The sequence below is a fragment of the Bison bison genome, unplaced genomic scaffold, assembly GCF_000754665.1.
Source record: "Bison bison bison isolate TAMUID 2011002044 unplaced genomic scaffold, Bison_UMD1.0 scf7180017864098, whole genome shotgun sequence".
Classification (NCBI taxonomy): domain Eukaryota; kingdom Metazoa; phylum Chordata; class Mammalia; order Artiodactyla; family Bovidae; genus Bison; species Bison bison.
Window position 1 is genome coordinate 2,067,727 of NW_011494670.1, and position 20,075 is coordinate 2,087,801.

The 20,075-nt window shown below is 37.5% G+C and overlaps 1 protein-coding gene across 3 annotated transcripts in view; it reads right to left on the bottom strand.

Moving 5' to 3' along the window:
• Positions 1-20,075, bottom strand: part of CBLB (Cbl proto-oncogene B, E3 ubiquitin protein ligase) — a 230,380-nt gene that overhangs the window by 51,484 nt on the left and 158,821 nt on the right. For all 3 annotated transcript variants that reach the window (XM_010838541.1, XM_010838540.1, XM_010838539.1), the window contains exons 11-12: positions 8,257-8,442; positions 6,133-6,498 (exon numbers count right to left, since the gene is read on the bottom strand). In XM_010838541.1, coding sequence (XP_010836843.1) covers positions 6,133-6,498; positions 8,257-8,442 — 552 coding nt within the window. The remainder of the gene's footprint in view (positions 1-6,132; positions 6,499-8,256; positions 8,443-20,075) is intronic.

Genomic DNA, 20,075 nt, shown 5'->3' on the forward strand with positions numbered 1-20,075 from the left:
AGCTGGACTGTGAAGAAGGCTGAGCACCGAAGAATTGATGCTTTTGAACTTTGGTGTTGGAGAAGACTCTTGAGAGTCCCTTGGACTGCAAGGAGATCCAACCAGTACATTCTGAAGGAGATCAGCCCTGGGATTTCTTTGGAAGGAATGCTGCTAAAGCTAAAACTCCAGTACTTTGGTCACGTCATGCGAAGAGTTGACTCATTGGAAAAGACTCTGATGCTGGGAGGGACTGTGGGCAGGAGAAGGGGATGACAGAAGATGAGATGGCTGGATGGCATCACTGACTTGATGGACATGAGTCTGAGTGAACTCCGGGAGTTGGTGATGGACAGGGAGGCCTGGTGTGCTGTGATTCATGGGGTTGCAAAGAGTTGGACATGACTGAGCGACTGAACTGAACTAGGTTACCCTAGATTAATATTTTTCTACATGACGCAAAATTAATATTTTATTAATATTTTAATAAATATTAAAATTAATATTTTCCTACATGCCTTTCATCATAACTTTGAAGTTCGAAATGTTTTCTTATGGCTCAGATATCGCCTAAAATTAACATGAAAGCATTTGGGGCCGTCGAGATGTAGGGAAAACACTATTTGACACTGCTAGCACAATTAAGAAAAAGCCTTTTTAACATACAAAATCTGAAACACAGCCTCCTTTTCCCCATCCCACACATGTAAACCCACACCTGCACAAAACGGAAAACATGCTATAATTTATCCTCCACCAACATTAGATTAAAACTACAACACTGTACACAGAGGACATATTTTCTGAAAGATGACACTTGAGATTCACAGATAAGTTTAAGGTCATTCTTATAAACATGTGCCTCTCTACCAAAATAGCAAAAGCCACAATATCAAAAAGAGGAATCATTCCATGTATTTATCTAGCAGTATCTTCAACAGATTCTTGTGCACAGGGTCATTTTAGAATGATGTCACTTGAAGTAACATGACAAGTCAGAGATAGTGTTTAATCACATAAGAAACAGTAGCATTCTTAATCTTTTAAGAGGAACAAATAAAGACAGTTGGACACAGTGTCAGTATCTATACATAAGCAGATAAATTTCAAGTTCCCAATATCTTAAAACATTTAGTGCAAAGTATTTTTACCTCAGATAATTAAAACAAACAAACCAGCAATAATAAACAAATATCTAGCCAACATAATATGAATTAAGGAACAGGTTTATAATGGGGCTGGAATTTGAGGGAATAGAAACAGTCCTATAGGAAAGAAATCTCATACCAATAAAATAAAGCAACCTGATAACTCTTAGCTTGCAAGTCTCATGTTAAAAGGAAAGTAGTACCTTTGCTAACTTGATTATGCTAGGTGGGATGGGGGAAGGGAATGGGGAGTAAATGAAAGTCACAGAAAATTCTTACACTCCATTTTAACTATGAATTAGAGGGCTTTTTTTCCCTTAGAGCTCTCTACAGTTAGCAAAAAGAGCAATTAGCATTTAATTTATTCTTGCTGCCGTCACCATTTATCTACTGAAGATGCAAATAAAAAGTGCAAATAGTTCTAATGGATGACAAGGGCTGGAACACCGACAGAGGACACACGGCAAAGGGGAGCGAGTCCTCACTGCATTTACAGAATGTTCCGTTTTATGAATTCCCTTTATGGTGTTCCATATGTACACTTAACTTTAAATTTTTAGTACTCATCTAAGTTTTCTTACCTTTAAAAAGGTAGGATGATATTTGAGACATTTCCTTTAATAAAACAAGTCTAAATGATAGTTGTTACTATTTGACACAAAAACATTATTTTCTTACGTTTGGAGACACTGATGGGTTATTTGAAGATAATACATCAACCTCCAAGTATCTAAGTCCCTATACCCTTTATTCCCAGGATAATATGTTTTTAAAAAGTTTTTAAAAACTGCATACAATTTTTGCAGGGTGAGGATACATTGTAACACTTAGCATTTCATAAATATATCAGATCAGATCAGTTGCTCAGTCGTGTCCGACTCTTTGCGACCCCATGAATCACAGCACACCAGGCCTCCCTGTCCATCACCAACTCCTGGAGTTCACTGAGACTCAATGTCCATTGAGTCAGTGATGCCATTCAGCCATCTCATCCTCTGTCGTCCCCTTCTCCTCTTGCCCCCAATCCCTCCAGCATCAGAGTCTTTTCCAATGAGTCAACTCTTCGCATGAGGTGGCCAAGTATTGGAGTTTCAGCTTTAGCATCATTCCTTCCAAAGAAATCCCAGGGCTGATCTCCTTCACAATGGACTGGTTGGATCTCCTTGCAGTCCAATGGACTCTCAAGAGTCTTCTCCAACACCACAGTTCAAAAGCATCAATTCTTCAGCGCTCAGCCTTCTTCACAATCCAACTCTCACATCCATACATGACCACAGGAAAAACCATAGCCTTGACTAGACGAACCTTTGTTGGCAAAGTAATGTCTCTGCTTTTGAATATGCTGTCTAGGTTGGTCATAACTTTCCTTCCAAGGAGTAAGCGTCTTTTAATTTCATGGCTGCAGTCACCATCTGCAGTGATTTTGGAGCCCAGAAAAATAAAGTCTGACACTGTTTGCACTGTTTCCCCATCTATTGTCTTCTTAAATCAAAATCATTCTCCAGTCCTTCTTCCCTTCTCCTTTGTCTCCCTCTTACTGTGACTACCTATGTATAATGACTGCTTGTCTAAAAGAGTAAAAATTCCTATTTTAAACACACCCACAAAAACTAACATTCAACTTTTGGCTGAAAGCCAGTGCTGGAACAATACATTAAAAAAAAAAAACCTCTCATACTGTTAGTGTACCATGATCGTCCTCATCCTCCAAGCCCTTTCCTGCCTGACTCGTGCCCACTGCCAACTCCAGCATGCAGACTCTTTCACCTCCATCATCAGTTTCAGCACTGTAATAACTCAGCAACCAGTTATAGAGTGCCTTTGGAATATTCATTAGGAACTATGCTGAATAAAAGGAGAGAGGAAGGGGAGAAAGAGATAATGATTTGGTTTTAAATTATAAACAAAAATAAGGAGAATTATTGTAAATGAAAATGAACTCCCTACCTAGTTTGTTTTTATTCCAAAACCAAGGGATATGGAGATTTAGATATCTGGAGGGAATAGATAACTCTTCCCCTAGAAATGAGGTACTATTATTGGTTCATTTCATAAAGTAAGGGAAGTGGAATCTGGGGCAAGAATGTAGTAAGTTGCTTGTACACAACGAAGCCAGTAAGTTCTAGAGCAGGAAGTAAAATTCAGGCCTGATTCCAGAGCATGGTTGATCTGTGTTGATGAGATTTTTTGTTAAAATGCAGCTATCAGATTTGCCTTATCATTTTTACTTCTGCCTAAAGCAGTTGGACGGATACTCTTCTACAAAAACACTTTGTTAAATTTGAAAGGAGAGAGAACACTGGGAAACTGGTTATCCTGATCACTTGGAAAGTCTTGCATGTAGAAAGTATTTACAAATATATATTAAGTAATTAAATCAGTCTGGATTGAGGAACTACAAAGACGTAAGATGAGAAACAAACTCCAATCCAAGGTCATGCAGAAACGAACTACAGGATTCTAGATGGACTCATTCTTCCATCTGCTGGACTCATTCTTCCATCTGCTGAAGTCAGACTGTTACATCTCCCAACAGTGAAATGAGAAGAATTAGGCTTTTTCTACTTTATGTCAGTTGTTACATGCTCTGTGGTCTACCAAAGTGGAACTATGTTTCCTTAAAAAGATAATAAAAAAGGAGACTAAGGGCAGACATGCTCTGTTTTATGGCATTTAATACATTATATATAAATCCTTCTTTATAATCTGCCTTAAAAGTCAGACAGCTAGACTGAAATGAGAAATCTTAGACGTCTAATTTGGGTTACAATAGTCTAGTTGTAACGTGTAATTAACTTTGAGACTATAAGCACTGCAATGCTAATACACACAGCATATGAGATTAGACCCTAAAGAATTTTAATTAGGATTATTTAGATAGAACTAAATAGATCCAGCTTTCAATAAGAGGGAAAGTTTGCAATTTAATCAATGTCCTCTGGGATATTAACATGTATCAAAGACCAGGACATGAAAGTTCACAGAAAAAACATGCGAAGGAATCTTTATAGCTGAAATCACTATTATACCTAAAGTTATTATACCTATAGTTCATTACACCTATAGTTAATATAATAAAATAAAATTCCCTACCTATAACCTAAGCAATTATAACTCTAATTTAAAAAACCACCACTATTCATAGAGAAATTAATAGCCTATGTTCTAGGGCTTAGAAGGGCAAGATTATATTAGTGTTAAGATTATATAACATATTATCTAAGAAAAACCCTGAAACAAGAGGTCTTCAATGAACTGGATAGTATAATTATTATATTTCAAGTATTTCTCAAGTTCATTCAGAAATACGTTGTAATATGTTGCTAAGATATAACTATTCATGTCAGAGCTTGTCTGAACATTCTCCTGAAGTCAAGTGTGACCATGTATGAATGAAAAGTAATAGACACTAAAGGAGGAAAAAAAAAAAATCACTGGAAAAAAAGACAAGTCATTCTTACCAAGATTCTAGGTTGTAGAAACATACTTTTGAGGATAAAGTCTCCATTTTTAGAGAATACTATAAAAATGCTTTTACAAGTACTATCTCTTCCATTTACATCACCTTTACATGACCTTGGAGAAAACCTTTAAAGATCTTCATATTTATAATAGATGAAAGACTGAAGGTACCCACAGGAGGCACGAACAAAAACTTTCTGCAAACTGCCACCACTCTTCCCCTTTGTTTTGAGTGCCAGAGTAGATAGTTTGACTCCTGCTATCCTGGCCACTCTAATAATATTTAATTATTAGAAAACTAATAATATTATACAAAGTATTCCTTCACACATGTGCATGCACACACATATGTGCACATACACAGAAGAATTTAGTACAAGCCATTTTTCACACTTGTTTCTTGATTAACTCACCCACTACAAACTGTTATCTGGAAGGAACAGTCTACTCCCCTAAAATAACAATGTAAGATCAAAAGAGATAGGAACACTTTAACATTACAGTCTTCAAAAGAGGCAAAGCCTTCTGCAGCTGCAGGAAGATGGTGACAATCTAATCCCAGAGTCAAAAATATCATGGAAGCAAATACCAGGAAACATGACAGGACAGCTCTGTCAAGGGCCCACTGAGGGGTCTAAACTCAATGAGTTCTGCTGTTGCCTCTTGGTTTCCTGTGTGCTTAAATTCTTTCCTGTACATGTAACTGACAGTGGTAATATATAGCATGTTAAAACTCATTATGTGTGAGGGTCTCTTTCAGTATTACGGAGAAAGAGCTTGCTCTGTAACAATGAACTAAAAAACTTGGTGTTTTGATGTATGTGAGAAGTTTAATTTACCTGTCTAAGGTATACACACTCTCCCAGGCAACAATAATTCCAATGACTGACTGACGATATGCTATAATAATACAACTTTTTTTCAAATTAGATGGAACTAGAAGAGTTGGGATTCCCTGGTGGCTCAGACAGTAAAGATAGAAGAGTTGGGATTCCCTGGTGGCTCAGACAGTAAAGAGTCTGCCTGCAATGCAGGAGACCCGGGTTGAATCCCTGGGTTGGGAAGATTCCTTAGAGAAGGGGATGGCAACCCACACCAGTACCCTTGCCTGGAGAATTCCATGGACAGAGAAACCTGGTAGGCTGCAGTCTATGGTGTTGCAGAGTTGGACACAACTGAGTGACTAGCACACTTTCCCACTCTTTTTCCTTTTTTTCAGACAAGTTAAAAAAAAGTGCTGATTCTCCCATGATAATTTATTAATGGGAAAATATTCTGCAGATGAAATAAGAGAAGGTATACTAAACCTCTGGCAAATTGTCTAGTATCTTCCTATGAAACTTAAATCATTACTTAGACTCTTCTTCCTGACTTTTAGGTTCAAGTTTTAATAAGCTTCTGATTATTTATAACTTGCAGATAAATAAAGACTTGCATGGAAATGTCACACTAGACACAAAAAAACACCGCCCAACCTTTTATACTACCTCCTATCAGAAGATTATAAGCAGGTTGTTTAGCTTCTGCTTTGTGTATTTCTTACCTTGGCTGCTTCTAAAGGCAAGTCATTGCGTCTGTGTTTCCGGAGAAGCACTGGGTCAGAGCCCATCCGACTATGCCTTCCATTTGCATTGGAACTTGCTGTGATTCCAGGCTTCGGAGAGCCATCCCCAAGGAGGCGACATCCCACTGACTGATTAGTCCCCAGCACATCCCGCGGGCACCAGGCTTCAAGAGGCATGGGCTGATCTCTGGAAGGCACACTTTCCACGTGATGGAAGTGACGACTCAGTCTGTTGTCAGGGGGGACTGGGGGAGGTCTCTCGGGTGGAGGGGGAGGAGGGTCTCTTAAGGGCGGTGGTGGGGCTGGGAGTGGTTTATCTTGTTTTCTCACCATGCAAGGAGAAGACTGAAGAAACACAAGAGGAAAAAAGAAAAGATGTTCCATGCACTGAAATATCTTCCAGACTAATATATTATTGCTTTTGTTTTCTAAGCCACAATAGAGCTTTATTAGATTCCTGTGCCTTCTTTTAATGAATTTCTTTTATCACCAATTAATGAAAGTTTAAAAAATTATGAAAAACTCAAATATATCTCATTAAGATTTCTTTGTAAAAAATGAATATGTAAACTCAAAATTTAGGATAATAAGGACTACAGGGAAAAAAGCAGAATATCAAAATTATATGATGATTCTGACCAGTTGACATTAAAATAATGTCATTAAGTATTTTATTTTCACGTTTCTATGATTTAAGAGAGACTGCAAAAACCATCAAGAAGTTGTTGTTCTACTTTTTACAAGAGCACCTTGATTTGCAACATCTCTGAAAGGCAGAAAATGCTGGTTTTGTTATTTTTGTTTTCACCTCTGTAATACAAAGCAAATGACAATGAGGGCAAGATGTGCTCTGGTTCTTTATCAGTCATTAGGTGGCGCTAGTGGTAAAGAATCCACCTGCCGACACAGGACACGTGGGTTCGATCCCTGGCTGGGAAACATCTCCTGGAGAAGGAAATGGTAACCTACTCCAGTATTCCTGCCTGGAAGCTTCCACGGACAGAGGATCCTGGGTAGGCTATAGTTTGTGAGGCTGCAAAGAGTCGGACATGACTGAGCATACACACACCCCCCAGAAAAATGAAAAATCACAAATAATAGAGCAGCATTACTTATAGACCTTATTTGAATTGTATTGATCCTTGGGGAAAAAATCAGTTTGATTCTTATATGGAAATATAAAGGTATAAGCTGCTAAACTGATCTATGTGACTTTCACAGGCTTTATTTTCATTTACACAGTTCATCTGACAAATGATTTGTGCTTTCATTGTTAGAAAATATTGCAGAAAAAAGGAATGTGTTGTGTTTACATAATTCTGACTAAGAAACATCCTAAAAAGTCTTAATATGATCTTAAAACCATGTTAATTGTAATGTAGAAAAATCCAGTATTACTAAAACACTGTGTTTCCAACTAGTTTTACACTGTAGAGCATATCACCAAATGGGATTAATGTTTAAAATCTTATATTTAATAAAGCAAAATATTGCCTTATCAAATTTGGAAAAAAAAAATCTGCACAGAACTAAAATAAACTGTGGGCTTAAATGTACAGATAGAATTATGTCTTTAATATTAAAGAGTAATATAATTACTTTGCAAATACTGTAATTCTTTGTAATTAATCCCTTCATATATAAAAGGTACATACAATTCCCTCTTCTGAGTCACCCTGAAACATGGGTGATAATTTATCACATCTTAAGCCTTTATGCAAATACACTTCCGTAACATTTTTCTTTTCAAGACACTATGAAAATGAATACAAAATATCATTTAATAAGAACATGCAATTTATTTTAATACCTATAATGACCTTTTAAATCCATTTTACAGAATAACTATACTTACTCTACTGTTTATTTTAGCAAATCAGGGGGCTGTTACAGACATGTGCTTTCTTTGAGTAATTATGCAACTCTTACAGTAATAAAGGCAAGGAATATGACAGTGGATTTGCTACACACAAAATGAGAGACCCATCAAAGTAGCTCATAAACGAGAGCATAAGAAATATGATTAATGGAGATTTAAAAACCTGAGCAATCAATAATCATCACATAAAACTATTATCTGTGTTTCTAGTAATATTGATTTACCTTTGGTGAACCAGTTGGGCTGCCACAGGGAGACCGAACTATGCCTTTCTGAATTAGGTCCAGGCGGGGAGGCACTGGTGGGAGGCTTAGATGTGGGATCTGGAGCGGGTCTGGGTGTGGCTTTCTTCTCTGTGCCAGGGGAGAGGATCCAGGTGACGTGACTGGGGAATTCTGCCTGTCAGTGCACTAGAATATAAAAAGAGAACGATGCTGCTTATGTGATGGGTGAAGTGTGTACCCTTCAGCTCTTAACACACTTGGTTTTGAGAATGTATCTGCCATTGAACATCTGTTAAAATAAACTCACTTAGTTTACTCTGATTAATAGATGGAAAGAGCATACACTGTTCCCTCAAGGGCAGTATTATGTAAAGAATAAACAGATTAGTTTCTCCTACATATTGCACAAAGGGCCTAGGAAAAAAGCAGCAGAAGTGCAGTTTAAAGACAATCAAATGCAGCAGGCCTTCTAGAAACCTGTCTCCAGAAACACACAATGCAGTGATGCACATTGCTCTTGGTTATCTATGTTATAGAATTTTCTTAGGTGTTTGGTTTAGAGTACAAATCTTTCTGTTCCATATAAAACATGTATACTATCTAACGTATAATCTAATGAATAAAATCAGTTTTAAGTTGTATATTTAAAATAAACAGCTTTAAGACCAAATATTTCCCCCTAAGTCTTCACATGGAAATTAAATCCTCAAGTTAAATGTTCTTTTTGAAAAACAATTAAACCTAGGAAACTCTGTACTTCTAAAACACTGATAGATTTCTATACTATTACAGGGCTTCCATGCTATTTGGTAGATAAAAGAGCAGCAAAAAGCCATCAATAAGTACTCTGATTTGTATGTATGTATGTAATCCTTCTGATTTGTATGTTATGTATGTACGTATACTTTCCTGGTGGCTCAGGCAGTAAAGCGTCTGCCTACAATGCAGGAGACCTGGTTCAATCCCTGGGTTGGGAAGATCTCCTGGAGAAGTAAATGGCAACCCACTCCAGTATTCTTGCCTGGAAAATTCCATGGACAGAGGAGCCTGGTAGGCTACAGTCCATGGGGTCACAAAGAGTTGGATACGACTGAGCGACTTCACTTTCATGTAACCCTTTCTATTTCAAAACAGTGTGTGTACATATGTGCGTCAGACATACCCTGATTTCCATATTTGATATAAAAGTTATCCTAATTAATTAAACAATATTCTATTCTGAAATACCAAGCAGTTTTCTTTTCAAGGCTAAGTTGCTACCTATTTATTTGGAGATCTAGCTTACGCTTGATACTTAACATTAATCTAATATGATTTGATATTCATCTGTTTCCTAGTGTGAGTATTTATGAAGAATTTGAAGCTTGTGTTTAAGCCATTTCCCTCCTAACATTACTCACCTTTACAAGAGTAGTCAATGTCAACTGTCAATTTAATTTCAACTCTAGCAACAGCGAGAAATTTCCTTAACTGAGATAATAAATTTGTGTTCACATCCACACTAAGTTACATCATGGAAGGTTTTCTTTTTTAATTTACTAAAATTGAGGTTTGTCTGATTTTTTTTTCTCATGACTAGACTAGCCTTATGGGTTTCTGGGAGGAAGGCCATGTTGATCAACTAACACTTTAATCACATCACATCAAGGTTGACCTTGACTACCTGGTTAAGGCATTGACTGTCAGGGTTTCTACACTATAAAATTACTTTTTCTACCCTTTCCCTTACTCTACTCTTTGCAACAAAGTTACTATGTGAAGCCCACATCAAAGGAGTCGAGACTTGCTTTTTAAAAAAAGCATGTGTAAGCAGAAGCTTCCAGGCCATACTTCAGGTATACCTGAATATCGGCATGACATCACTAAACTATCAATTCTCTGCCTCTCTACTCTCTGCCAAATAACTGAAAAATAGGTCAATAAATGTTGATGTACTTTCACATGTAAATTTTAAGAACATTTTCTTTGTATTCATTTCATGGTTCTTTTTTTATATCTCTTACCTTGTGATAAGGCAAAACATTCAACTGTTATTTAATTGAAGGAGAAAAAATAGTCATAACCTGATTTTAATGCAGCTAGTCACTCTTATTAGTAAAACAACAGTTTTACCCCAAAAGCCATGGAGACTCAGATGGTCATGAATTTGAACCTGACAGAGTAAAACCAACAAAAATGATCACACAACAGAAAAAAATCCTGATGTCAAACTACCAGCATCACAGTACGTAGCAACTCAGATCAGGAGAGGTCACCAGACAACTAATTCTACCCAATTCCCATTAAGGATAAATTACATTATTTGAGAACTAGCGAAACTGATCTGGTTATTATTCTTTACAAAAAAAGATTCAAGAAACAAAGCTATCTTATGTAAGTTTTACATATACACAGACACACACACAGAATACAGAGCATGTCATTGTTTCGGTTACTTAGAGAAATTTTTCAGTGCTAGATCCATTCACAGGAGAAGGGGCTGACAGAATATGAGATGGTTGAATGGCATCATCAGTTCATCAATGGAGTCTGAGCAAACTCCAGGAGATAGTGAAGGACTGGGAAGCCTGGGATGCTGCAGTCCACGGGGTCACAGAGTGGGACATGACTTAGCAAGTGACAACAAGTTGCATTCACTGCAAAGACTATCTATGCTCCACCATGCGTTTTTCTTCCACAACTATCTTCGTGCTTCCTTAATTACCTGGAAAAGGAAGGAGAATTCTGACAGAGTCAGCGGCCCACTGTCACCATCAGAACTTGACTTCTGCTTTAATTACTAATTTAACATTTAAGCAATACCAAATACCCAAGAACCAGAAATTCAAAAAAGCAAAACGGCTGTCTGAGGAGGCCTTACAAATAGCTGTGAAAAGAAGAGAAGCGAAAAGCAAAGGAGAAAAGGAAAGATATACCCATTCAATGCAGAGTTCCAAAGAACAGCAAGGAGAGATAAGAAAGCACTGCTCAGTGATCAATGCAAAGAAATAGAGGAAAACAATAGAATGGGAAAGACTAGACATCTCTTCAAGAAAATCAGAGATACCAAGGGAACATTTCATGCAAAGATGGGCTCAATAAAGGACAGAAATAGTATGGACCTAACAGAAGCGGAAGATATTAAGAAGAGGTGGCAAGAATACACAGAAGAACTATACAAAAAAGATCTTCACGACCCAGATAATCAGGATGGTGTGGTCACTCACACTCACCTAGAGCCAGACATCCTGGAATGTGAAGTCAAGTGGGCCTTAGAAATCATCACTATGAACAAAGCTAGTGGAAGTGATGGAATTCCAAGTGAGCTATTTCAAATCCTGAAAGATGATGCTGTGAAAGCACTGCACTCAATATGCCAGCAAATTTGAAAACTCAGCAGTGGCCACAGGACAGGAAAATGTCAGTTTTCATTCCAATCCCAAAGACAGGCAATGCCAAAGAATGCTCAAACTACCACACAGTTACACTCATCCCAAATACTAGTAAAGTAATGCTCAAAATTCTCCAAGCCAGGCTTCAGCAATAAGTGAACTGTGAACTTCCAGATGTTCAAGCTGGTTTTAGAAAAGGCAGAGGAACCAGAGATCAAATTGCCAACATCTGCTGGATCACCGAAAAAGCAAGAGAGTTCCAGAAAAACATCTATTTCTGCTTCACTGACTATGGTAAAGCCTTTGACTGTGTGGATCACAATAACCTGTGGAAAATTCTTCAAGAGATGGGAATACCAGACCACCTGACATGCCTCTTGAGAAATCTGGATGCAGGTCAGGAAGCAACAGTTAGAACTGGACATGGAACAACAGACTGGTTCCAAATAGGAAAAGGAGTACGTCAAGCCTGCATATTGTCACTCTGCTTATTTAACTTCTATGCAGAGTACATCATGAGAAATGCTGGGCTGGAAGAAGCACAAGCTGGAATCAAGATTGCCGGGAGAAATATCAATAACCTCAGATATGCAGATGACACCACCCTTATGGCAGAAAGTGAAGAAGAACTAAAGAGCCTCTTGATGAAAGTGAAAGAGGAGAGTGAAAAAGTTGGCTTAAAGCTCAACATTCAGAAAATGAAGATCATGGCATCCGGTCCCATCACTTCATGGAAAATAGATGGGGAAACAATGGAAACACTGGCTGATTTTATTTTCCTGGGCTCCAAAATCACTGCAGATGGTGATTGCAGCCATGAAATTAAAAGACGCTTACTCCTTGGAAGGAAAGTTATGACCAACATAGACAGCATATTAAAAAGCAGAGACATTACTTTGTCAACAAAGGTCCGTCTAGTCAAGGCTATGGTTTTTCCAGGGGTCATGTATGGATGTGAGAGTTGGACTATAAAGAAAGCTGAGCACTGAAGTATTAATGCTTTTGAACTGTCGTGTTGGAGAAGACTCTTGAGAATCCCTTGGACAGCAAGGAGATCCAACCAGTCCATCCTAAAGGAGATCAGTCCTGGGTGTTCACTGGAAGGACTGATGTTGAAGCTGAAACTCCAGTACTTTGGCCACCTGATGCAAAGAGCTGATTCATTTGAAAAGACCCTGATGCTGGGAAAGATTGAGGGCAAGAGGAGAAGGGGACGACAGAGGATGAAATGGTTGGATGGCATCACTGACTCACTGAACAAGGGTCTGGGTGGACTCCGGGAGTTGGCGATGGACAGGGAGGCCTGGCGTGCTGCGGCTCATGGGGTTGCACAGAGTCGGACACAACTGTGCAACTGAACTGAACTGAAATTCCTAGTATTTTTAAGTAATGGGATGCACTTGATTTGAATTGGGTGAATTGTTAAGATATTAAAAGAATATACCGAAGATCCTCAGACAGACATCCAAACCAAGGTGTATGGTGCAGCAGTAATCCTGACCATCTGTACACCTCCAGACAAGCACCCTCTTCACTGTACTGTGAATGTAATCTGAAGCAAATCTTAAGAATAGTTCATACTACACTCTCAAAGTGATTTTATACTGTCCTCCTGAAAGACTACTTTATTTTGAAGCATTATAGTATCTGTAAGTTGGTTTAGTCATAAGGATTTAATGGAGGGTATATCAGTAGTGAAGAAAGAAATTTTTTTATCTTTATTGATTATGTAGTCTAAATTTATCATAACTTATTCATTTTCCAGAGTTCTCCTAAATAACAGTAAAATTCCCATGTAAGAGTAGAGAGTCTTAATACCCTTTAGATAATAATGCCTTTTTCTTTGCTGAAGCCTTTTTGTTGTCTCTATGAACAATTCTGAAACTAGAATAGGGAAACTCTGTATTAACTTTTATTGCTGGGAAAATTCAAATGCTAACTATGAGTATTTATGAACATTTTCAGTAGATGGTCACATTAAAGGTCAATCAATTATATTTTTCCCTTCCTCTTTGAAAGTCTAAAAAGAAAAGAAGTCTTACACAATACTTCACAAGCCCACTCATGCTATATTCTTTGCCCATTATCTATCATATTCTTTTATTTACCCCTCAGTGATTTGAAAGAGCTCTGTATATATTAGGATAGTGAATCTCTAATCTGTTTTAACAGTAGTGAAAAATTTTTTCTTACTTTGTCTTTTAAATGTTTTAATAGTAGAAATTTTATTTTTAAAGAAGAGACTTTACTACTGCACTTCTGGTTTTAATCTTCTAATGAATGAATAAAATTAATTAGTATAATAAAAAGCCATACTAATCAAGGGTTTCTTAAAAGGATCATACCCTTTTTGCCATAGCCTTACATGAAATCCTTTTTAGTTACTCTCTTTCTGTCCACTGTATTAGGTTAGAACAAGTAAATGGAAAGCTAGAAAAGATTAACTAGGAAAGTAGGAAGTGGAAAGTAGGATGTGGACACAGAATTTATTGCACAGTATAAAGAAAATCATTTATATAGAGGCAACTGTAAGAACTATGAAGGATGGAATCATCCTTTCAAGTTATAGGTTAGCTTATTTGAATGATTCCATCCCTTTATATTGATTTTAGTTATTCTCAAATTTTTCTGGAGCTATTTCAAATCCTGAAAGATGATGGTGTTAAAGTGCTGCACTCAATATGTCAGCAAATTTGGGAAACTCTGCAGTGGTCACAGGACTGGAAAAGGACAGTTTTCATTCCAACCCCAAAGAAAGGCAGTGCCAAAGAATGTTCAATCTACCACAAAATTGTACTCATCTCACACACTAGCAAAGTAATGATCAAAAATCTCCAAGCTAGGCTTCAATAGTACGTGAACCGAGAACTTCCAGATTTTCAGACTGAATTTAGAAAAGGCAGAGGAACCAGAGATCAAATTGCCAACATCTGTTGGATCATAGAAAAAACAAGAGAATTCCAGAAAAACATCTCCTTCAGCTTTACTGACTATGCCAAAGCCTTTGACTGTGTGAATCACAACACCTGGTAAATTCTTCAAGAGATGGGAATCCCAGACTATCTTACCTGCCTCCCGAAAAACCTGTATGCAGGTCAAGAAGCAACAGTTAGAACCGGACATGGAACAATGGACTGGTTCCAAATTGCAAAAGGAGTACACCAAGGCTGTATATCATCACCCGGCTTATCTAACTTAACATGTAGAGTATATCACGTGAAATGCCAGGCTGGATGAAACACAAGCTAGATCAAGATTGCAGGGAGAAATATCAATAAACTCAGATATGAAGATGGCCATCCTTATGGCAGAAAGCGAAGAGTAACTGAAGAGCCTCCTGATGAAGTTGAAAGAGGAGAGTGAAAAAGCTGGCTTAAAACTCAACAGTCAAAAAATGAGGATCATGGCATCCAGTCCCATCACTTCATGGCAAGTAGATGGGGAAACAATGGAAACAGAAACTTTATTTTGGGGGGTTCCAAAACCATTGCAGATGGTGACTACAGCCATGAAATTAAAAGACGCTTGCTCCTTGGAAGAAAAGCTATGACAAACCTAGAAAGCATATTAAAAAGCAGAGACATTACTTTGTTGACAAAGGTCTGTATAGTCAAAGCTATGGTTTTTCGAGTAGTAGTGTATGGATGGTAAGAGTTGGACCATAAAGAAGGCTGAGCACCGAAGAATTGATGCTTTTGAACTGTGGTGTGGGAGAAGACTCTGGAGTCCCTTGGATTGCAAGGAAATCAAACCAGTCAATCCTAAAGGAGATCAGTCCTGAATATTCATTGGAAGGACTGATGCTGAAGCTCCAATTCATTGGTGGCTCAGACGGTAAAGCATCTGTCTACAATGAGGGGGACCTGGGTTCAATCCCTGGGTAGGGAAGAATCCCTGGAGAAGGAAATGGCAACCCACTCCAGTACTGTTGCCTAGAAAATCCCACGGATGGAGGAGCCTGGTGTCCATGGGGTCGCAAAGAGTCAGACACGACTGAGCAACTTCACCTGATAAAGAGTCAACTCATTAGAAAGACCCTGATGCTGTAAAAGATTGAAGGCAGGAGGAGAAGAAGACAACAGAGGACAAAGTGGTTGGATGGCATCACCGACTCAATGGACACGAGCTTGAGCAAGCTCCAAGAGGTGGTGAAGGACAGGGAAGCCCAGCGTGCTGCAGTCCATGTGGTTACAAAGGGTCAGACACAGTTGAATGACTGAACAAAAACAACCCTTGTTTTCAGAACTTCAGAATATATGCTCTTTCCACCCCTCATCCCATTTCCACTCCTTTTAAAATATAAAAGCTGGGCACCTTGATTCCTGCCTGTATTATCATCAGTTCAGTTCAGTCACTCAGTCGTATCTGAGTCTTGCGACTCCATGGACTGCAGCACACCAGGCTATCCCTTTCTTTGGGATATTATCATCACACCAGCCTATTTGTCTAACTAACAATTTCTCTTAAGTTCTTTAATACTGGTTGTTGATGAGCTGCCTTTAAGAAACTGGAGTCTTGGTGTTCTAGAAATTTAAAGACCACATTTGGTTCTTTTATGTGTCTACATGTTCACCAATTTCTCCAAACCCTTTGCTTCATAAAATGATAAAATGTTCTTCTTTATTTTTCTGACAAAATTTACAGAATTCTTTAGCACTTAGAATAGGAGATGAATAACTATCACAAAAAATGGAGAAATATGAATTTGCAATTTTAACAGAAAATCCTGAGAGAAAAGGCTCAAGAAGTAAAGTAGTTAAAAGCTCATCTCAGCATGCTCACAATTACCAGAAATAATCGAGGACTCATTGTATTTTAGTCACTCTTCATTTTATCCACACCTTTTAAAGAGAGATTCTGTAAAAGCCTTATTAATAAGATCCATTATTATGGAAATAGCAAAACATCTGGTAAGAAACTTCAAACCCTGCCAGGCTATTATTAAAAACAGGATAAGAGAAAATCTCTCCAATCACTAATAAGATGAGAGTTCTGAAATCTCAGCGATAATCAAAGTCAAATTTATAGTATTTCTAAGAAGATTTTTACTTAATGAATTTTCATGTCTGAACAAGGTAGATACAAGTATTATAAGGATGATAAAAGTACATTTGTCTAAATACATGAAAATTAATGGACACTGATAAAACTTATCATAGAAAATATAATATTCTAAGTAAAATATCCTAATAAAATAAAATTAAAATAAAACATTCTATTTTCATTCTAACTATTCCCTTGGTTATTCTTTACTCATAGTCATTTGTAAACATAACAAAATCAAGATTTTAATAACCCATGCAGTATATTATTCAGAAGATATCCATTACAGAAATATTTATACACACACATACCCATGTGTCATGTGTAATGTCTAATTTGATATTTAAGTAATTACCAAATGCCTAATATGTTTAAATAATGGGATGGTCTTGATTTTAATTGGGTGAATTGCTAAGATATTAAAAGGGTATATTGAAAATGCTCAGACACCCGAAGGAACCGTGTTGTCTGTTTTGGAGTACTGTACCACTGTTCCTTTTTAGATGACAAATGCTTACATGAGGAACATGGTATAAGAGTAACAATACGGTCATTTTATACCTAGACTGCTTATCCAGAGTTGCACTTCAAGAAATCTCAACATGTAGGAATTTAGGAAAGAATTTACAGTGAAAAAGAAAAGTGCTCCCAACTTGATCTACAGATTGAATGCAATCCCAATTAAAATCCCAGCAAGTAATATTTGAGATGTCGTCAAACTGATTCTGAAGTTGAGATAGAGACAGAAGACCCAGAATAGGCAATAGAGCAAAGGAGGACAAAGTTGGAAGACCAACACTACTTGACTTCAAGACCCACCAAAGAGCTACACTAATCAAGACTCTGTGATATTGGCAGAAGAACAGACAAATACATTAATGGAATAGAAATAGATCCTCCAAAATACAGTCAACTGATCTCTGACCTAAGAGCAAAGGTAACACAATGTAGTGCAGTTACTCTTCTCAACAAGCGGTGCTAAAGAACAGGACAGCCAGACGCAAAAAAATTCTAGACACAGACCTTATTCTTTCACAAAAATTAACTCAAAATGGGCCACAAACCTAAATGTAAAATGCAAAATTACACAACTCCTAGAAGATAATATGGTAGAAGTCCCATATTAAAAGATGAGATGACTTTGATGATCACACAAAGTTGCCATCCATGACATCATGAAAATGAAAAATTTCTATTCTGTGAAAGAAACTAATAAGTAAATAAAAAACACCACAGACTAGAAGAAAATTTTTGGAAAATATACGTCTGAGAAAGGACTGTTATCTAAAATATACAAAGAACTCTTAAAACTCAACAATAAGAAACTAACAATCAGATTTTTCAAATGAGCCAAAGACCTTATCAGATATCACACCAAAGATAATACAGATGGAAAAATCACTATATGAGAAGACGCTACACATCATATGTCATCAGGGAAATGTAAACTAGAACAACAACGAGGTATCACTATGACATCCAAACCACTGACAACGTCAAATGCTCATGAGGAGGTGCTAAAAACAAAAATCTTATTCTTGTTTGGAAGAGTTTGGTGGTTTCTTACAAAACTGAACATACTCTTAACATACAATGCAGCAATCATGCTCCTTGATACTTACCCAAAGGAGCTAAAAACTTATGTTCACATAAAAAACTGCATATAGATGTTTATAATTGTTTTATTCATAATTGCCAAAACTTGTAAGCAACCAAGATGTCCTTCAGTAGGTGAATGGGTAATAAACAAACTGTGGTACAACCAAACAATGGAATATTATTAGTGCAAAAAGAAATGAGCCACATTGAGCTAGAAAAGGACATAGTGGAAATTTAAATGCATACTACTAAGTGAAAGAGCTTCCCTGGTGGCGCAGAGGATAAAGCGTCTGCGTGCAATACGGGAGACCCAGCTTCAACCCCTGGGTTGGGAAGATCCCCTGGAGAAGGAAATGGCAGCCCACTCCAGTATTCTTGCCTGGAGTATCCTCATGGACAGAGGAGCCTGGTGGGCTACCGTCCATGGGGTTGCAAAGAGTGGAGCACGACTGAGCGACTTCATGTTCAAGTTCACGTTCAAGTGAAAGAAGCTAATCTGAGAAGGCTACATATGGTATTATTCCAACTACAATAACATTCTGGAAAAGGCAAAGCTATCAAGACAGTAAATAGAGCAATGGTTGCTGGAGGGGTTGGTGGGTAGATGAATAGGCAGAACACAGGATTTTTAGGGCAATGAAAATACTCTACATGATACTATACTTGACACTATACATTTCCACAAACTTATAGAACGGACAGCACCACAAGTGACCCTATTATAAACTAGGGACTTTAGACAGTAATGATAAGCCATGTAGGTTCATCAATTATGACTAATGTATGAGTCTGGTGGGGGGTGTTGATAATAGGGGGAGGCTACCCATGTGTGGAGAGGCAGAGGGAACATGAGAAATCTGTGTACAACCCCCTCAATTTGTCTGTCAACCTAACACTGCTCTAAAAGTCTTCTAAAAAACAAAACCAATCAAAGAAAGAAAAGTCATCTCAAAAGAAAAATTCTGCATTTCTTCCTCTAGAAACAGTAACAAGAAATAAGCACCTTGCTAACTTACTAAGAATATAGATATTACATTTGTGTGTAAACTGAGTTTTACTATTTTACATTATTATTATTATTTACATTCCACTAATAGCTTTGGTAAATTTTTTAGATACAAAAATTATGAGCAATGAAGAGGAGGAAAATGGTTAGAAAGTTACATATGGAGGAATACTGACTGGATTAAGAGCTAACATCTCTTTGAGGTTTGACAGGGAGATAGTCAGTAAAACTGCCAATAGGGTCTACTTTAAAGAAGTGCAAACAGCCTCGCAAGTGGAATAACCCTAAGGGCCCTCTCCATTAAAATGTTAAACATTATTAACTACTTAGAGTTATACTGCTTCTCCCTGAAGTGCCTTTTATAAGAGGGACATAATCTCCTAGCCTGTGACCAGCCTCCATAAACCTGAAATTTCTTTGAAGTTTCATATTTTACTTTAAACATTTATATGAGTTTTCCATTCTGATCCAAATATACATGTGATATTAATTCAAAGCTATGGTTCCACTGTCTGTGTGCAACTTCCCCTTAAATCCTGTAGCAAAATTTAAGCCTTAAGAAGTATGTCACGTTGATTATAGTGGCTTCTTATGCCCTTTGGTTCATTCAGCTGCATAACCAATTTTGAGAAGTCAGGGAAGAGTGACATATAATTCAGAAATATTTCCATAAAAATGGCTAAGGAACAAGAACATCCTGGGAATTAAGGGAATTCTATCTAGCCACTGAAAAATGCCCTCATGTGAAAGCCCTACTGCTTGCTAACTATAGTTGCTTTGAACAATAAGCAATTGCTATT